Source organism: Monodon monoceros, unplaced genomic scaffold (genome assembly GCF_005190385.1).
Source record: "Monodon monoceros isolate NGI ecotype Baffin Bay Population unplaced genomic scaffold, NGI_Narwhal_1 Super_Scaffold_20, whole genome shotgun sequence".
Taxonomy (NCBI): domain Eukaryota; kingdom Metazoa; phylum Chordata; class Mammalia; order Artiodactyla; family Monodontidae; genus Monodon; species Monodon monoceros.
The window spans coordinates 26,610,818-26,627,822 of NW_021703777.1; the positions used below are offsets into that span (position 1 = coordinate 26,610,818).

At 36.3% G+C, this 17,005-nt stretch overlaps 2 protein-coding genes across 8 annotated transcripts in view; one reads left to right on the plus strand and one right to left on the minus strand.

The window, feature by feature from the left end:
• TMEM184C (transmembrane protein 184C) overlaps positions 1-13,673 on the plus strand; it is a 31,646-nt gene extending 17,973 nt beyond the window's left edge. For 4 of the 5 annotated variants that reach the window (XM_029235430.1, XM_029235432.1, XM_029235433.1 and 1 more), the window contains 6 exons: positions 7,325-7,399; positions 8,502-8,595; positions 10,440-10,552; positions 11,907-12,006; positions 12,535-12,706; positions 12,922-13,476. In XM_029235430.1, coding sequence (XP_029091263.1) covers positions 7,325-7,399; positions 8,502-8,595; positions 10,440-10,552; positions 11,907-12,006; positions 12,535-12,706; positions 12,922-13,187 — 820 coding nt within the window. In that variant the 3' untranslated portion in view covers positions 13,188-13,476. Of the gene's footprint in view, positions 1-7,324; positions 7,400-8,501; positions 8,596-10,439; positions 10,553-11,906; positions 12,007-12,534; positions 12,707-12,921 lie in introns of all 5 variants that reach the window. The other variant, XM_029235428.1, reaches the window with a different exon arrangement.
• Positions 13,674-14,323: 650 nt separating this feature from the next.
• Positions 14,324-17,005, minus strand: part of PRMT9 (protein arginine methyltransferase 9) — a 29,846-nt gene continuing 27,164 nt past the window's right edge. For 2 of the 3 annotated variants that reach the window (XM_029236009.1, XM_029236010.1), the window contains 2 exons: positions 15,781-15,903; positions 15,110-15,491 (listed from right to left, as the gene is read on the minus strand). In XM_029236009.1, the coding sequence (XP_029091842.1) occupies positions 15,276-15,491; positions 15,781-15,903 (339 nt within the window). In that variant the 3' untranslated portion in view covers positions 15,110-15,275. Of the gene's footprint in view, positions 15,492-15,780; positions 15,904-17,005 lie in introns of all 3 variants that reach the window. The other variant, XM_029236008.1, reaches the window with a different exon arrangement.

Genomic DNA, 17,005 nt, shown 5'->3' on the forward strand with positions numbered 1-17,005 from the left:
AAGATTTTGTTCCACCTAATTCTGGCTTCAGTTGTTACTGTTAAGCTTCTACTGTTAATCCAGTTGTCATTCCATTATAGGTGACCTATCTCCAACTGCATTTTTTTTTGAAGTTTTAAATTTTATTTATTTTTTTACACAGCAGGTTCTTATTAGTTATCCATTTTATACATATTAGTGTATATATGTCAATCCCAATATCCCAGTTCATCATACCACCACCTCCCACGGGCCACTTTCCCCTCTTGGTGTCCATACGTTGTTCTCTACGTCTGTGTCTCTATTTCTGCTCTGCAAACTGGTTCATCTGTACCATTTTTCTAGGTTCCACATATATGTGTTAATATACGATATTTGTTTTTCTCTTTCTGACTTACCTCACTCTGTATGACAGTCTCTAGGTCCATCCACGTCTCTACAAATGACCCAGTGTTGTTCCTTGAGTAATATTCCACTGTATATATGTATCACATCTTCTTTATCCATTTTATCTGTCGATGGGCACTTAGCTCACTTCCATGTCCTGGCTATTGTAAACAGTGCTGCAGTGAACACTGGGGTGCATGTGTCTTTTTGAATTATGGTTTCTCAGGGTATATGCCTAGTAGTGGGATTGCTGGATCATATGGTAATTCTGTTTTTAGTTTTTTAAGGAACCTCCATACTGTTCTCCATAGTGGCTGTATCATTTTACATTCCCACCAACAGTGCCAGAGGGTTCCCTTTTCTATGCACCCTATCCAGCATTTGTTGTTTGTAGATTTTCTGATGATGCCCATTCTGACTGGTGTGAGGTGCTACCTCATTGTAGTTTTGATTTGCATTTCTCTAATAATTAGTGATGTTGAGCAGCTTTTCATGTGACTCTTGGCCATCTGTATGTCTGCTTTGGAGAAATGTCTGCTTAGGTCTCCTGCCCATTTTTTGATTGGGTTGTTTGTTTTTTTAATATTAAGCTGCATGAGCTGTTTATATATTTTGGAGATTAATCCTTTGTCCATTGATTCATTTGCAAATATTTTCTCCAATTCTGAGAGTTGTCTTTTCGTCTTGTTTATGGTTTGCTTTGCCGTGCAAAAGCTTTTAAGTTTCATTAGGTCCCATTTGTTTATTTTTGTTTTTATTTCCATTACTCTAGGAGGTGGGAACAAAGGAGATCTTGCTGTGATTTATGTCAAAGAGCGTTCTTCCTATGTTTTCCTCTAAGAGTTTTATACTGTCTGGTCTTACATTTAGGTCTTTAATCCATTTTGAGTTTATTTTTGTGTATCGTGTTAGGGAGTGTTCTAATTTCATTCTTTTACATGTAGCTGTCCAGTTTTCCCAGCACCACTTATTGAAGACACTGTCTTTTCTCCATTGTATATCCTTGCCTCCTTTGTCATAGATTAGTTGACCATAGGTGTATGGGTTTATCTCTGGGCTTTCTATCCTGTTCCATTGATCTATATTTATGGTTTTGTGCCAGTACCATATTGTCTTGATTACTGTAGCTTTGTAGTATAGTCTGAAGTCAGGGAGCCCGATTCTTCCAGCTCCACTTTTTTCCCTCAAGACTGCTTTGGCTGTTCGGGATCTTTTGCGTCTCCATACAAACTTTAAGATTTGTTTTTTTCTAGTTCTGTAAAACTGCCATTGGTAATTTGATAGGGATTGCATTGAATCTGTAGATTGTTTTGGGTAGTACAGTCATTTTCACAATATTGATTCTTCCAATCCAAGAACATGGTATATCTCTCAATCTGTTTGTATCATCTTTAATTTCTTTCATCAGTGTCTTATGTCTGCATACAGGTCTTTTGTCTCCCTAAGTAGGTTTATTCCTAGGTATTTTATTCTTTTTTTTTGCAACGGTGAATAGGAGTGTTTCCTTAATTTCTCTTTCAGATTTTTCATCATTAGTGTATAGGAATGCAAGAGATTTCGGTGCATTTATTTTGTGTTCTGCACCTTTACCAAATTCATTGATTAGCTCTAGTCGTTTTCTGGTGGCATCTTTAGGATTCTCTATGTATAGTATCATGTCATCTGCAAACAGTGACAGTTTTACTACTTCTTTTCCAATTTGTATTTCTTTTTCTTCTCTGATTGCCATGGCTAGGACTTCCAAAACTATGTTGAATAATAGTGGCAAGAGTGGACATCCTTTTCTTGTTCCTGATCTTAGAGGAAATGCTTTCAGTTTATCACCATTGAGAATGATGTTTGCTGTGGGTTTGTTGTATATGGCCTTTATTATGTTGAGGTAGGCTCCCTCTATGCCCAGTTTCTGGAGAGTTTTTATCATAAATGGGTGTTGAATTTTGTCAGAAGCTTTTTCTGCATCTATTGAGATGATCATATGGTTTCTATTCTTCAATTTGTTAATATGGTGTATCACATTGATTGGTTTGCATATATTAAAGAATCCTTGCATCCCTGGGATAAATTCCACTTGATCATGGTGTATGATCCTTTTAATATATTGTTGGATTCTGTTAGATAGTATTTTGTTGAGGATTTTTACATCTAAATTAATCAGAGATATTGGTCTGTAATTTTCTTTTTTTGTAGTATCTTTGTCTGGTTTTGGTGTCAGGGTGATGGTGGCCTCATAGAATGAGTTTGGGAGTGTTCCTTCCTCTGCAGTTTTTTGGAAGAGTTTGAGAAGGATAGGTGTTAGCTCTTCTCTAAATGTTTGATAGAATTCACCTGTGAAGCCATCTGGTCCTGGACTTTTGTTTGTTGGAAGATTTTTAATCACAGTTTCAATTTCATTACTTGTGATTGGTCTGTTTATATTTTCTATTTCTTCCTGGTTCAGTCTTGGAAGGTTATACCTTTCTAAGAATTTGTCCATTTCTTCCAGGTTGTCCATTTTATTGGCATAGAGTTGCTTGTAGTAGTCTCATAGAATGCTTTGTATTTCTCTGGTGTCTGTTCTAACTTCTCCTTTTGCATTTCTAATTTTATTGATTTGAGTCCTCTCCCTCTTTTTCTTGATGAATCTCATAATGGTTTATCAATTTTGTTTATCTTCTCAAAGAACCAGCTTTTAGTTTTATTGATCTTTGCTATTGTTTTCTTTGTTTCTATTTCATTTATTTCTGCTCTGATCTTTATGATTTCTCTCCTTCTACTAAGTTTGGGTTTTGTTTGTTCTTCTTTCTCTAGTTTCTTTAGGTGTAAGTTTAGATTGTTTATTTGAAATTTTTCTTATTTCTTGAGGTAGGCTTGTATTGCTATAAACTTCCCTCTTAGAACTGCTTTTGCTGCATCCCATAGGTTTTGGATCGACGTATTTTCATTGTCATTTGTCTCTAGGTATTTTTTGATTTCCTCTTTGATTTCTTCAGTGATCTCTTGATCATTTAGTAGTGTGTTCTTTAGCCTCCACGTGTTTGCATTTTTTACAGATTTTTTCCTGTTATTGATATCTAGTCTCATAGCGTTGTGGTCGGAAAAGATATTTGATATAATTTCAATTTTCTTAAATTTACCACTGCTTGATTTGTGACCGAGGATATGATCTAACCTTTGAAATGTTCCATGAAGACTTGAGAAGAAAGTGTAATCTGCTGTTTTTGGGTGGAATGTCAAATATCAATTAAATCTATCTGGTCTATTGTGTCATTTAAAGCTTGTGTTTCCTTATTAATTTTCTGTTTGGATGATCTGTCCATTGGTGTAAGTGAGGTGTTAGAGTCCCCCACTATTATTGTGTTACTGTAGATTTCCTCTTTTATAGCTGTTAGCAGTTGCCTTATGTATCAAGGTGCTCCTATGCTGGGTGCATATATATTTATAATTGTTATATCTCCTTCTTGGATTGATCCCTTGATCATTATGTAGCGTCCTTCCTTGTCTCTTGTAACATTCTTTATTTTAAAGTCTATTTTATCTGATATGAGTATTGCTACTCCAGCTTTCTTTTGATTTCCATTTGCATGGAATATCTTTTTCCATCCCCTCACTTTCAGTCTGTATGTGTCCCTAGGTCTGAAGTTGGTCTCTTGTAGACAGCATATATATGGGTCTTGTTTTTGTATCCATTCAGCAAGCCTGTGTCTTTTGGTTGGAGCATTTAATCCATTCATGCTTAAGGTAATTATCGATATGTATGTTCCTATTACCATGTTCTTAATTGTTATGGGTTTGTTTTTGTAGGTCCTTTTCTTCTCTTGTGTTTCCCACTTAGAGAAGTTCCTTTAGCATTTGTTGTAGAGCTGGTTTGGTGGTGCTGAATTCTCTTAGCTTTTGCTTATCTGTAAAGCTGTTGATGTTTCTGTCGAATCTGAATGAGATCCTTGCCGGTAGAGAAATCTTGGTTGTAGCTTCTTCCCTTTCATCACTTTAAATGTATCATGCCACTCTGTTCTGGCTTGTAGAGTTTCTGCTGAGAAATCAGCTGAGTTCCCTTGTATGTTATTTGTCGTTTTTCCCTTGTTGCTTTCAATAATTTTTGTCTTTAATTTTTGTCAATTTGATTACTGTGTGTCTTGGCATGTTTCTCCTTGGGTTTATCCTGCCTGGGACTCTCTGTGCTTCCTGGACTTGGGTGGTTATTTCCTTTCCCATGTTAGGGAAGTTTTCAACTATAATCTCTGCAAATATTTTCTTGGGTCCTTTCTCTCTTCTCCTTCTGGGACCCCTATAATACGAATGTTGTTACATTTAATGTTGTCCCAGAGGTCTCTTAGGCTGTCTTCATTTTTTTCATTGTTTTTTCTTTATTCTGTTCTGTGGCAGTGAATTCCACCATTCTGTCTTCCAGGTCACTTATCCATTCTTCTGCCTCAGTTATTCTGCTATTGATTCCCTCTAGTGTATTTTTCATTTCAGTTATTGTATTGTTCATCTCTGTTTATTCTTTAATTCTTCTAGGTGTTCTTTAATTCTTCTAGGTCTTTGTGAAACATTTCTTGCATCTTCTTCATCTTTGCCTCCATTCTTTTTACGAGGTCCTGTATCATCTTCACTATCATTATTCTGAATTTTTTTTCTGGAAGGTTGCCTATCTGCACTTCATTTAGTTGTTTTTCTGGGGTTTTATCTTGTTCCTCATCTGGTACAAAGCCCTCTACCTTTTCATCTTGAGTGTCTTTCTGTGATTGTGGTTTTTGTTCCACAGGCTGCAGGATTGTAGTTCTTCTTGATTCTGTGTCTGCCCTCTGGTGGATGAGGCTATCTAAGAGGCTTGTGCAAATTTCCTGATGAGAGGTACTGGTGGTGGGTAGAGCTGGTTGTTGCTCTGGTAGGCAGAGCTCATTAAAACTTTAATCCACTTGGCTGTTGATGGTTTGGGCTGGGTCCCCTCCCTGAGGTGACCCAACACTGGAGCCTATCTGGCTCTTTGGTGGGGCTAATGGAGGGCTCTCGGAGGGCTCACACCAAGGAGTACATCCCAGAACTTCTGCCGCCAGTGTCCTTGTCCTCATGGTGAGCCAGCCGCCCCCCGCCTCTGCAGGAGACCCTCCAACACTAGCAGGTAGGTGTGGTTCAGTCTCCTATGGGGTCACTGCTCCTTCCCCCTGGGTCCTGATGCACAGAGTACTTTGTGTGTGCCCTCCAAGAGTGGCGTCTCCATTTCCCCAAGCCCTGTCGAAGTCCTGCAGTCAAATCCCACTAGCCTTCAAAGATTGATTCTCTAGGAATTCCTCCTCCCATTGCCGGACCCCAGGTTGGGAAGCCTGATGTGAAGCTCAGAACCTTCACTCCATTGGGTCAACTTCTGTGGTATAAGTGTTCTCCAGTTTGTGAGTCACCCACCCAGAGGTTATGGGATTTGATTCTGTTGTGATTGTGACCCTCCTACCGTCTCATTGTGGCTTCTCCTTTGTCTTTGAAATGGGGTAACTTTTTTGCTGAGTTCCAGTGTCTTCCTGTCAATGACTGTTCAGCAGTTAGTTGTGATTCCAGTGTTCTCGCAAGAGGGAGTCCAACTGCATTTTTCAAGACCCTCCCTGTCTTTGATGTTTTGTAGTTTCCCTACCAAGTTGTTTTTTGTTTTTAGTCCAGCTTCATTTACAGGGTGCCTCAATCTGTTGATTTGTGTCTTTGATCAGTTCTGAAAAGTTCTCAACCATAATCTTCTGCTTTTGCCCTTCCTCTACTCTCCTGTAACTTTTAAGTATGTTAGACCTTCTGATTCTGTTCTATTCTTTGTAACTCTCTTTCATGTTTGTCTCTTTGTCTCAGCCTTTATTACATTATGGCCAATTTCTTCAGACACATCTTCCAGTTCATTAATTCTCCACAGCTTTCAAAGGTATCTAATTGACTATTTAATACATTTGCATAGTCACCCTACTGGTCTCAGGTTTGATTTTTGACAATCAGCTCATAGAACACTACAGGTTTAACGCAACTGCTACTTAATTTAGCTTTGTAAAGGGTACGGGACCGGAAGCACAGTGTAGCCCAGGCATGTTCATGAAGAGGTCTTACAACAAGCCCAAGTGCAGCTGCCACGCCCACCTCCACAGGGGCACACTTAGTTGTCAGTGGGAGTGAGCTGCTTCAGCAGAGAAGGCTCTCAGCACATAGAACCTGATCAGTTTTTCATTCAGTCCTAGTTGCCCAGTGCCTCAGGGTCTGTATGTCAGGCTCATTCTTCTCAGTCTAGATGTAGTTCTTAAATTAGGGGATTTATAATACATAAACTTGACGGAGGAGTGCTAAATAAACATTTGCCCTCAGAGCATCATTGTCTCCTAAGGAGGCTTACATAAGGTGGTCAAATAGAGAGCCTTTTTTTGATAGTTGTTGTTTTGGGACTTTTTTGCTTTGTTTCTGTTTGTTACTCCTTGTGAATTTTCCCCTACATTAAGTGACCTCAGTGATAAAAACTGTTTTATGTAGGATAGGATCTCTGTTTTGTTCTTTCAGAGTATCTAGTCAGTGATACTCTCTGGAATTATATATATACATCCAAACTTGAAACTGAATCCTAAATGTAAATAGTATTTTCTAAATATGGTTTCATATATGCAACCCTACACGTAATTTATTCGTTACTTGGTTTTTCTTCCAGAAGTACACAGGGACCCACTTCCATTCTTTTTGTTCCTGCTCTGTGCTGCACCATTCAGGAATCTGAGACTGGACATAGGAAGGGAGATCTTTCAGAAGATGTAGCTGTCACACAATTTAAAAAATAGTATTTAGATAATTTGTATGCCACCATCCCCATTCTTCTCAAGTAGCCATTTAGACTGACTAAATTAAAAGAATTAAATATAAATGTGGCATCATTTGTGAAAGTGATTTTAATTTGGGGGCTTTGGAGAAAGCTTGATACTAGTGAAATGAGTAGGTGAAATGCTAAGTTCTTTTTCTTTGGCAGAGTCTTGCTGTTCAGATGCAAACTGGGTGTATTACAATATACAGTTGTCAGACCATTCACCACCATCGTTGCTTTGTAAGTGCACAGAGCTTATATTATTATTTATTTTTCAAAAATTCTCATGCTTTTACTTAGTGGGACAACTGAGTAGAAAAGCATGTAAAGAGCATTACTTGTTTATTAACACATCTAGTCTGGTATAAAAACACAGTATATAGAAATCCTACTATATTATAATAAATAAGGTGACCATGTATAGACAAGGAATCACCACAGGATTATTCTAAATAATATTCTCTGGAGATTTCTGGAAAGCATTATCAAATATTCTTTTTCAAGTATTAATGTTCACACAGCTTTACAGAAACATCTAGTACGTGAAGTTAAAGTATACCACTATAGATTCATTACATGCTTTTATTTTCTAAATGAGTACTGTATTCTAAAGAAGAAAACGTATTTTTCTTTTTAAAAAATTCTGTCAAGTCTTAGCACTTCAGGTAAAATGGGGTATCATTAAGCTACCTGGTAAAACTATTCCCTAAAAATTTAAGAACATCAAATAATTTAAAGCAGGTAGAGTGTGTAGTTTATCTGCTAGCTATACAAGCATTTTGTCTTTTAACAGAGGAAGAATGGAAAGAAAGGTGAAAGAAGCATTCAATTCTTTATTCTGCTTCTGTGCTAGCAATTCTTTAGTGACATTTGCCTTGGAATTAAAACTAATTCACTTATTTATGAAGGCATGCTTTATTTCTCTGCTGTTTAGAAATTGGGTAATCAAGACAAGTTAATAGTTAGATCTGGGTCATCATAAAAGTTGCCTCCAAGACAATTTGGGAGAAAAAATTATAGTTGTAGTTATAGACCTGCATTATATGTTTTTAACAATCTTTTTAAAATTAGGCAGCATCATTTTTTTGAATCTAATAATTACCCTTTCTAGTTCAATGTTATGTCTTTTGGATTTCCTTCAAATTGGAGGAATAGTAATATGGTAACATTTCTAGAAAAATGTTTTTCTTTTAATTTTTGAACCACCTCTATGGCCAAAATCAAGTCACTATCTACAGGATCTTTGAAATAAACTGACTTCTAAATTTAAGTATTGCTGTGTTTTAAAATGTATTTTTGATTTAGTTATTCATAAAGTTGTCTCATTTTTACCATTTTTTAGAATCTGTGAGCTGCTTGGTATATATGATGAAGGGAACTTTAGCTTTTCAAATGCTTGGACTTACTTGGTTATAATAAATAATATGTCACAGTTGGTAAGTAAATACTCATCTTAGCTGTACTAAATTTAGATCTATAGCTCTAAATTTTTTTAGGGAAAGTCTCTTCTGGAATAAAGCTTAATTGTAACTTTAATACTGAACTTCATCTGTAGGAAGAACTTGAAACTTTAACATATATCTTTATACATATATAAAGATATAATATCTTTGTTGATTATCTGGTGACTTATACACTGACTCGTTGATTATGTTTTTTCATTTGGTTCTGGTATTCATTGCATAGTTATATGGATATCATAAACAAAAGTACAATGCTCTCCTTTAAAATAAAAGCACACATCCTAGGCATATTGAGTAAGAAAATGTTTTATTGGTATATGACAGTACAGGGTTTGAATAAAAATGGGAGAATAAAATTGTCTCATATATATTAGAATTGAAAATTGAGAATGCCAAGTTTTTAAAAATGATGTTATAGAAACTGAAATGCTCAAAAGATATAACTATTGGATCCTTTCAACTTAAGAATGTGGGTCCTCCCTGGTGGCGCAGTGGTTGAGAGCCCGCCTGCTGATGCAGGGGACACGGGTTTGTGCCCCGGTCCGGGAAGATCCCACATGCCGCGGAGCAGCTGGGCCCGTGAGCCATGGCCGCTGAGCCTGCCTGTCCGGAGCCTGTGCTCTGCAACGTGAGAGGCCACAACAGTGAGAGGCCCGCGTACCGAAAAAAAAAAAAAAAATGGAATGTGCATTTTATTGAAAATCTTTCATTAATGCTTTCAGCTTAGGTGCAATGGCACGCATGTGTGGTATTAGAAATTTATAATAAAAATCAAACGCTTGTGTATTCAGAACTTTTCCATATGTTCATATTCTCTGGAACCAGTAATTCCACTTCTGGGAATGCCTCAAGAAATGGCCAGAAGTACTTTTGCTTTCAGTGTGTTTGTATATAAAGCCTATTGTTTGTTAATTGCAAAAGCCTGGAAACGGTCCAACTAGTTAAATATACTATGTATCTTCCATTGGCCAAAACACTAGGCAGTTATTTAATGAAATATATGGAAAAGGGCACTTTAAGTGGAAAAAAAAAATCAGGCAACAAAATTTCATATTTAGCTGATTATACCTGCTAAAACCCACCTTATGTGTAGAAAGAAATGGTTGGATGATGGGACTGTGAACAACTTTATACTTTACTGCTTTCATATTCTAAAATAATTTAAATGAGCATTTTATAATAGGAAAAAGTAAACTTTTAGGGAAATGTTGTTATGCAACACTACGCTAATTACAGCTGATTTCTAAAGATTAGTTAATGTCTTGAGCATTTATCTTTAAAAAGTAAATTCAGCTGGATTAACATACTGCCCTCAAGAAAAATGGTTTCCCTGATTCCTTACTTTCTGATTTCATGGTCACAGTTTTATTGAAGTAGTACTTATTTAATGTGTTCACTTATAAATAATATGCACACAATTAGTAGTTAGTAAGCTCAGCCCTTATACAATGAACGGTAATTTGTGTATAAAAGCCATTAACAAGCAGATAGATGTTTTTATTTTGGTTGAATGAGAGCCTTTTCTTCCATTCATGGCAGTCACTTGTTCATTGTGTTCTTTGTGGGCTCCTGTAAGTGAACACTTAAAACCATTTTCAGGGAAGATGTTATACATCTCTTCTGAGAAATTTCATACTGTATAATTCATCCACAGTAAAATATAAAAGCTTGTTGTCAATCTAAAAATAGCAAAATAAAGCGTAGAAAATTTTGCCTGAAACATTACTCTGTACCAGGTCTCTGGTCTATAACTTTAATATCAATATCTCTAATACCATAGTTAGTTATTCTTATTTAAGAACTTTGTTTGTTTCTAGTTTGCCATGTATTGTCTCCTCCTGTTTTATAAAGTACTGAAGGAAGAACTGAGTCCAATCCAACCTGTTGGCAAATTTCTTTGTGTAAAGCTGGTGGTTTTTGTTTCTTTTTGGTAAGTGTTGCTTTCTCTTAAATGTTCTCATTTTCTAAAGGGCAATAAAACTGTTGATTCGGAAGGATTTTTAAAAGTCTTAATACGGAAGATGAATTAAAATGTCTACTTAGCTTTCAAAAAGTTCATTCTTTTAGCCCTTCTTGGTTTTTTATAAAGAAATAATTAGATGGTCACTGTAACATTTATAAAAAGAAAACAGTTTGAGACACTAAATGTCTCAACACTAAGGGAATCATTAAAAAAAATCATGGTCTCTTTATATAAGAGAATACAGTTTGGAAGATAAACATCATGTAGAATATTTAATGTGAGGAAATGTTCATTAGTAAAAATACTGTTTAAAACAGAGGGCAAAACTATACATGGTCCCAGTTTAGTAAAGGTGTGGGTGATAGGGGCCTAGAAACAAATACACCAAATTTAACAATATACAAATAATACAAAAAGGGGGGAAAGAAAAATCCCTAAAATCCTACCACCCAGCATGAATGATTGACATTGTGGTCCCCATCATTTTATATAACTCCACAGAAATACAAATACATACTATAAAAACTTGTAGAACTCAATGATACATTTAGTATATTGCAGTCATAGTTCTTTGTAAGTACAGTGAGGATGTAATTTTGTTTGGGTTTTTTGTTTTCACCTCATATAGTATTGATATGTGGATAGAGCTTTTTAACCAATCTCCTATTGACATTTAGGTTGTTCCTAATTTTTCTTTACCATTACAAGCAATATTGAAGGGAATATTCTTGGATATAGATCTGTGAAAGCTTATCTAACTATCTCATTTTAGCTGTTTAAATTTCACCTAGGGGCAGATGCCTAGATTTGCTTGAAATGCTCAGTATGACTCCCCATCTTGGAGTCAGACCCCTTCTGAGTTTGTCTCTAGTTCCAGGACTTCAAACAAGACTGGTTTCAAAATGTTCTTTAAAATAATCTGAGTAATCAATTGATACATGCATAAATAACATTTAAGTATCTGTTCTTTATTTCATTTTAAATTCCAGTTGTACAAGGTGTTAGGCATTGTCTATGTGTAGGAAGAACTTAAAAGCTAATTACTGTGCACACTTTCAAAACAAAAAGACTATAAACCACGTACTGAAGTTCTAAGAACACATAATCAAAATTCATGTGATGGAACTGTACTAGAAGTAAATTTGTAAAACAAGTATATTTAATATAGGTACACAGTGTCTTCAGGAATACACTGTAAAGGCAGGGTGGCGGTGGTCCACAGGTTGTGCTGGGGTTTAACTTTTTAAATGGCATATTTTTAAAGCAACTGCTCATTTTATGCTTGATATAGATTTGGCGTTTACCTTTTCCTAACATATAGGCAAGCAGTAGTTATTGCTTTGTTGGTAAAAGTTGGCGTTATTTCTGAAAAGCATACGTGGGAATGGCAAACAGTAGAAGCTGTGGCCACAGGACTCCAGGTAAGTAACGCTCTCTCTGAATTCAACAGAACTTTACTATTTGTTAAGCATTTTTACATGTTATCTCCTCAGCCTGACCACATGCAGGCTATGGAGCTACTGCTATCCTCACTTCACATGTGAGGAAATGGGGGAACCCTGGAAAAATTGGTCACAGTTACTAATTTGTAGTAGAAGCAGGAACAGAACCTAGATTTTGTTATTCCTACTCTATTTCACTTTATGCATTTCTCCTCTAAGTCCTTGGACAGTGGAAGAGAATGCATTGTACTTGGCAAAGAAGTACTTGATTGAGGTAGTGCAAAATAGAGTTAAACTTTTGGCGTTTTGTGTTTTTTTTTTTTTGTTTTTTGAAGAGGTCAAAAATCATTTTGGAAAATGAAAAAATGAATACAGTCTTGTGGGAAAAAAACAGCTGTTGGTACTTAAGTACTTTTGAAAAGAGAGAAAGATAGTGCTTTCCCTTTTGACCTGCAAAACTAGATTTAAACTCCAACATGGCTGACATTGTTGATATTGTTGTTGTAGGACTTTATTATCTGTATTGAGATGTTCCTTGCTGCTATTGCTCATCACTACACTTTCTCATATAAACCGTATGTCCAAGAAGCAGAAGAGGGCTCATGCTTTGACTCCTTTCTTGCCATGTGGGATGTTTCAGATATTAGGGATGATATTTCTGAACAAGTAAGGCATGTTGGTAAGTACCAGCCATTTAATTCATTCGAATAGGCTATTGTAGTTCTATCAGGTCTTGTTTAAGAGGTGAAAAGACTTCGTGTAAAGCAGTACCACAGTAAGGCTCTCCAAATTGGGAGGAGGGAAGCGGGGAGCTTATTTTTAGCATGGCAAGTTTATAGTGGTAAAAATAACGAAACTTTTGGCTAACTCAGAAACCTTTATGTTACTTTAAAGGAAGGACAGTCATGGGACATCCTAGGAAAAAGTTTTTTCCTGAGGATCAAGATCAAAATGAACACACAAGCCTGTTATCATCGTCATCACAAGATGCAATTTCCGTTGCCTCTTCTGTGCCACCTTCACCCATGGGTCACTATCAAGGGTTTGGACACACTGTGACTCCCCAGACTACACCTACTACAGCTAATGTATCTGATGACATATGTAATGATACTACAGGAGAGAAAAAAGACCCTTCAGATAAGTCTGTGGCCTCCTGAACAGTGTGCAGAAGCTGTGCTACTACCACGTTATTGCATTACCTGGTATCCCATTGCTCAGGATTTTGTGCTTGGGACAAGCCGTTAATGATGGAAAATTTCAGCAGAACAGCGAAAACCAGGTACAACTACTGGATTCATACAACTAGGTTTTGTATATCACAGATAACCAGTCTAAATATCCTAGACTTAGACTTGACTTCTTAACACTATAGAGTATCACGTACTCAAATGGAGGAAATGACTACTAAACATTCTTGACATTACAGTGCTCCATCAAGAGGAGGACGTTAAAAAAAAAAAAGTGCTTTCTACCACCGCTGCATGAATATAATGCTCTGGAATTAGCAGAAAGTGAATTCCGAAATATGAATTAGTGGAACTGAATCATAGTCATGTGCCATATGTGCTTACCTAACAATTATTTCTCCATTTCTCAACTGGATGTCTTTCAATAAATAAGAATTTATCATTTATTTTCTGCAACTTTTTATATCTCTCATTCTTTCAACATAGACCCTTAATGTTATCACAAAAAGTTCATGATCAGAGGCACAGCAGAAAAAAATTAAGTCCAAAAAATTAAAGGGTTGAAAAGCATATACCTACAATGAAAGAGGCCTATATCTTACATTCCTACTAGGAGAAATATCTGACCTAATCTATTAATCTTAAAACAACTACTGTCTAAAAATCATATTTGCACCAATGTGAACAGATTAATAGGTTATCCAGGACTTTGAGATGAAAAGAATAAAGTGGATGGAAGAGTGGAAGAATAAGTAAGAAACTTGTGATAGAAACAGTCTGCTTTTCCTCAGTACTACTAAAGGTGTCAGCAAATGTAAATCTCAGCTGAGTTGTCTTAATTATTTATCAAACCGCAGTCAGAAGACTTATAGATGCTATTTGGGAGAAATTTATTACTTAGGATGGAGTTCCTCTAATTGTTAATCACAGCCCATTGGGTCTAACATTTTACACTGAAAATAAATACAGAAAGGGCCAGAGCGGTATGTTGCAAATAGCAAGGATAAGTATCATTTCTCAAAACCTATGCTTTATATATTTAAGCGCATATACATACACACACACACACGTACACAAACATACCTACTGGTTCACAGTAATTAGAAACAAAGTTTTTATTCTGTCCATTACTATAAACTAAACATTTCTACTGAAAATAAAGTTGGGCAGTATAAGAGGCAAGGAGAATAGGCAGTGTGAAGAGAAGGTACATCTTATTTTCTGTGTGGCTAACCTACAGAGAGCACACAGTATATACAAGGCATGATAATCTTCTTCCTTATTAATCTCCCTATTTCAAGTCTTTAAAATCTGGACTAATTATTTTTTTCTTTCTGTGTATCCAAATCAAAACTTTGAAAAATACTGGTTTAGGTTTAACTCTTCCTTGAACTTAATGTATCAGCTTAAAATTTTTTCTTCGCCAAAGGTAGACCACGAAAAGTGCTGCCTCCTAAGATTTTATTTTGTCCCTCTTTTACTCTTAATTACATTTAGTCTAGAGCTTAAATTCTTACTCAGGTTTGCATACCCAAAACACAAAAACTGAGACGGAGGTTCAGAAGTATTTCACTATTTACAAGAAGCAAGCTTGGAATTTACAGATAACCATAAACCCTCAGTCTAAAGTGGAAGCCAACTTTTTGAGGTAGCCCCACTATAAGTTTGGATTTGAGAAAAATAGCCAAGATGCCTAAAAACTGAAAATGAGCCTCAAATTTCCTTATATTTATAGCTCTAGAGTACAAACTAACAGGTTTGGCAAAATTTAATCTATAATAAGTAAAACCAAGCAATAAAAAGTTTCCTAATTTGAAAAATTAATGACAGCCTTTTCCAGTAAGGAAGTCTGCAGCAATATTTTTGTAATCATGCTACTCTTTAATTTAGGATCTTTTAAATACACTTTATTAATGTCAGTTTTTAAAAAATATTTGACCATTACAAGGACTTAAATCTTTGTACCTCCATTTTATGATTACAGTCCCACTACTAATTCAGACTAGAACTGTGTACTTGCTGCTCTACTTCCACCTTTTTTCATTAGAAAACTGCTCTTCATTGCTTTACTGTGATGCTGACGTTGCTTTTGTGGTGCTGGACGTTGAGTACAAGTTCATCTCCCATTTCCACCTGGATGGGATTATCTAAAACAACTGCAGCTTGTTTCCAGTGGGAGGCTTCACTGGAAGTATCCAACCTAATCTCATCGTCAAGGTACATATGATACCAAAAGGGAATGGCAGTCACTTGTCCAGATTTACATATGCATACCTAGGAAAATTAAGAAATCATGAAAATTTCATCAGAGTAAACAGAGCAGACTTGGATAAGTCTTTGTCTTTGTAGCTTTAGATCCAAATTTTATAAAGGAATATATTTAATCACCCAATTCAAATTAATACCAACCTGTTTTATTCACTAATATTTACCCAAGCCCATGTTTGGATATTGTTCAGAAAATTTAAGTCTTCAAAGGAAGTGGCTAAAACTATTTTATGTATGTAAAGTAGTATATAGTTTAAGATAATTCTGAATATGACGAGTAATCATTTTATATTACCTTTACTTCTCTGTTAGAGGTGTTCAAATATGGCGTCATTAAGTCTAGTCTTAAGAGTTCCACTGGTTTGCTTAAAGGTATACAGGGCAGTGAGGATAGGTCCAAAAATACACGTATAGGTACCTAAAGAAAGTATAAAATTTTCACTTTTACTCAATTCTTTTTTTGACCAAGTCTCGTTAAGTTTCCTGCTTTGTACTTCGCTCAGTATGATATAGTGCTTTTGACATCTATTACCTCATTTAATTCCCACATCAACCTTAAGGCATAAGGACTTCCATGATCCCGTTTTACAGGAAGAATGAACAAACCAAGGTTTTAGGCTGGTTAAATAATTTTCTGTGATTTCAATTATCTATAGATTCTTCACTTGGATGAAAGCAAATTTTTACTTAACCAGGCAGCTCCAAAAAGTTTAAGCCAAGGATGTGCTTATGTGTGAAAGATGAACTAATAAGCAGATAGTACAGTAAGCCCCCTACGTATGATCAAGTTCCGTTCCAAAAGCACATTTGTAAGTCCAACCAAGTTAGCCTAGGTACCCCACTAACACAATCAGCTAAATAGCACTGTACTGTAATAGGTTTATAATACTTGTCACACAGATAATGCATAAAAAACAAGCACAAAAAATAAAGAGAACATTTTTAATATTATAGTACGGTACCTTGAAAAAATGATCCAGTAATGTCTGGGTAGTAGCTCTTTTTTTCTCATCTCAGATGAAACAGCACTGGATTGCATTCTGAATGGCTGCTGCAACCTTCGTGGTACCGTTCTACATTCGAGTCCTCTGCCTCAAAAACTAACAGTGCCCCCCCAAATAAAGAAGATTCCCCTTGCCACTTCCTGCACTGTGAATCTCTTCCGTTCTTCAGTCTCTTCTTCCTCTTGTCTCTCTTTGTCCTTTCTCTGGGTCGAAGAGAATTCAGGAAATTCCCCGGCAGCTACCGTATCCGTACTCACTGCCTTGCCACTTTTACACTGTGAAGGTTGGCTCTAGCCTTGAACCGATGAAACCAGCCATGGCTGGCATTAAAAGATGTGCCCTCTGATTCTTCCCCATGTTTCTTCTTCAAGTCTTCATAAAGGCTTCTAACTTTCTCTTGCATCAGCATTAAGCTGAGCGGGACTCGACACTGATGCCGATCCTGCCTCCACACGCTGAGAAGTTTCTCCATCTCCTCCATCACTTTTCCACGCTGCTGCTTCGATATTGTTGACA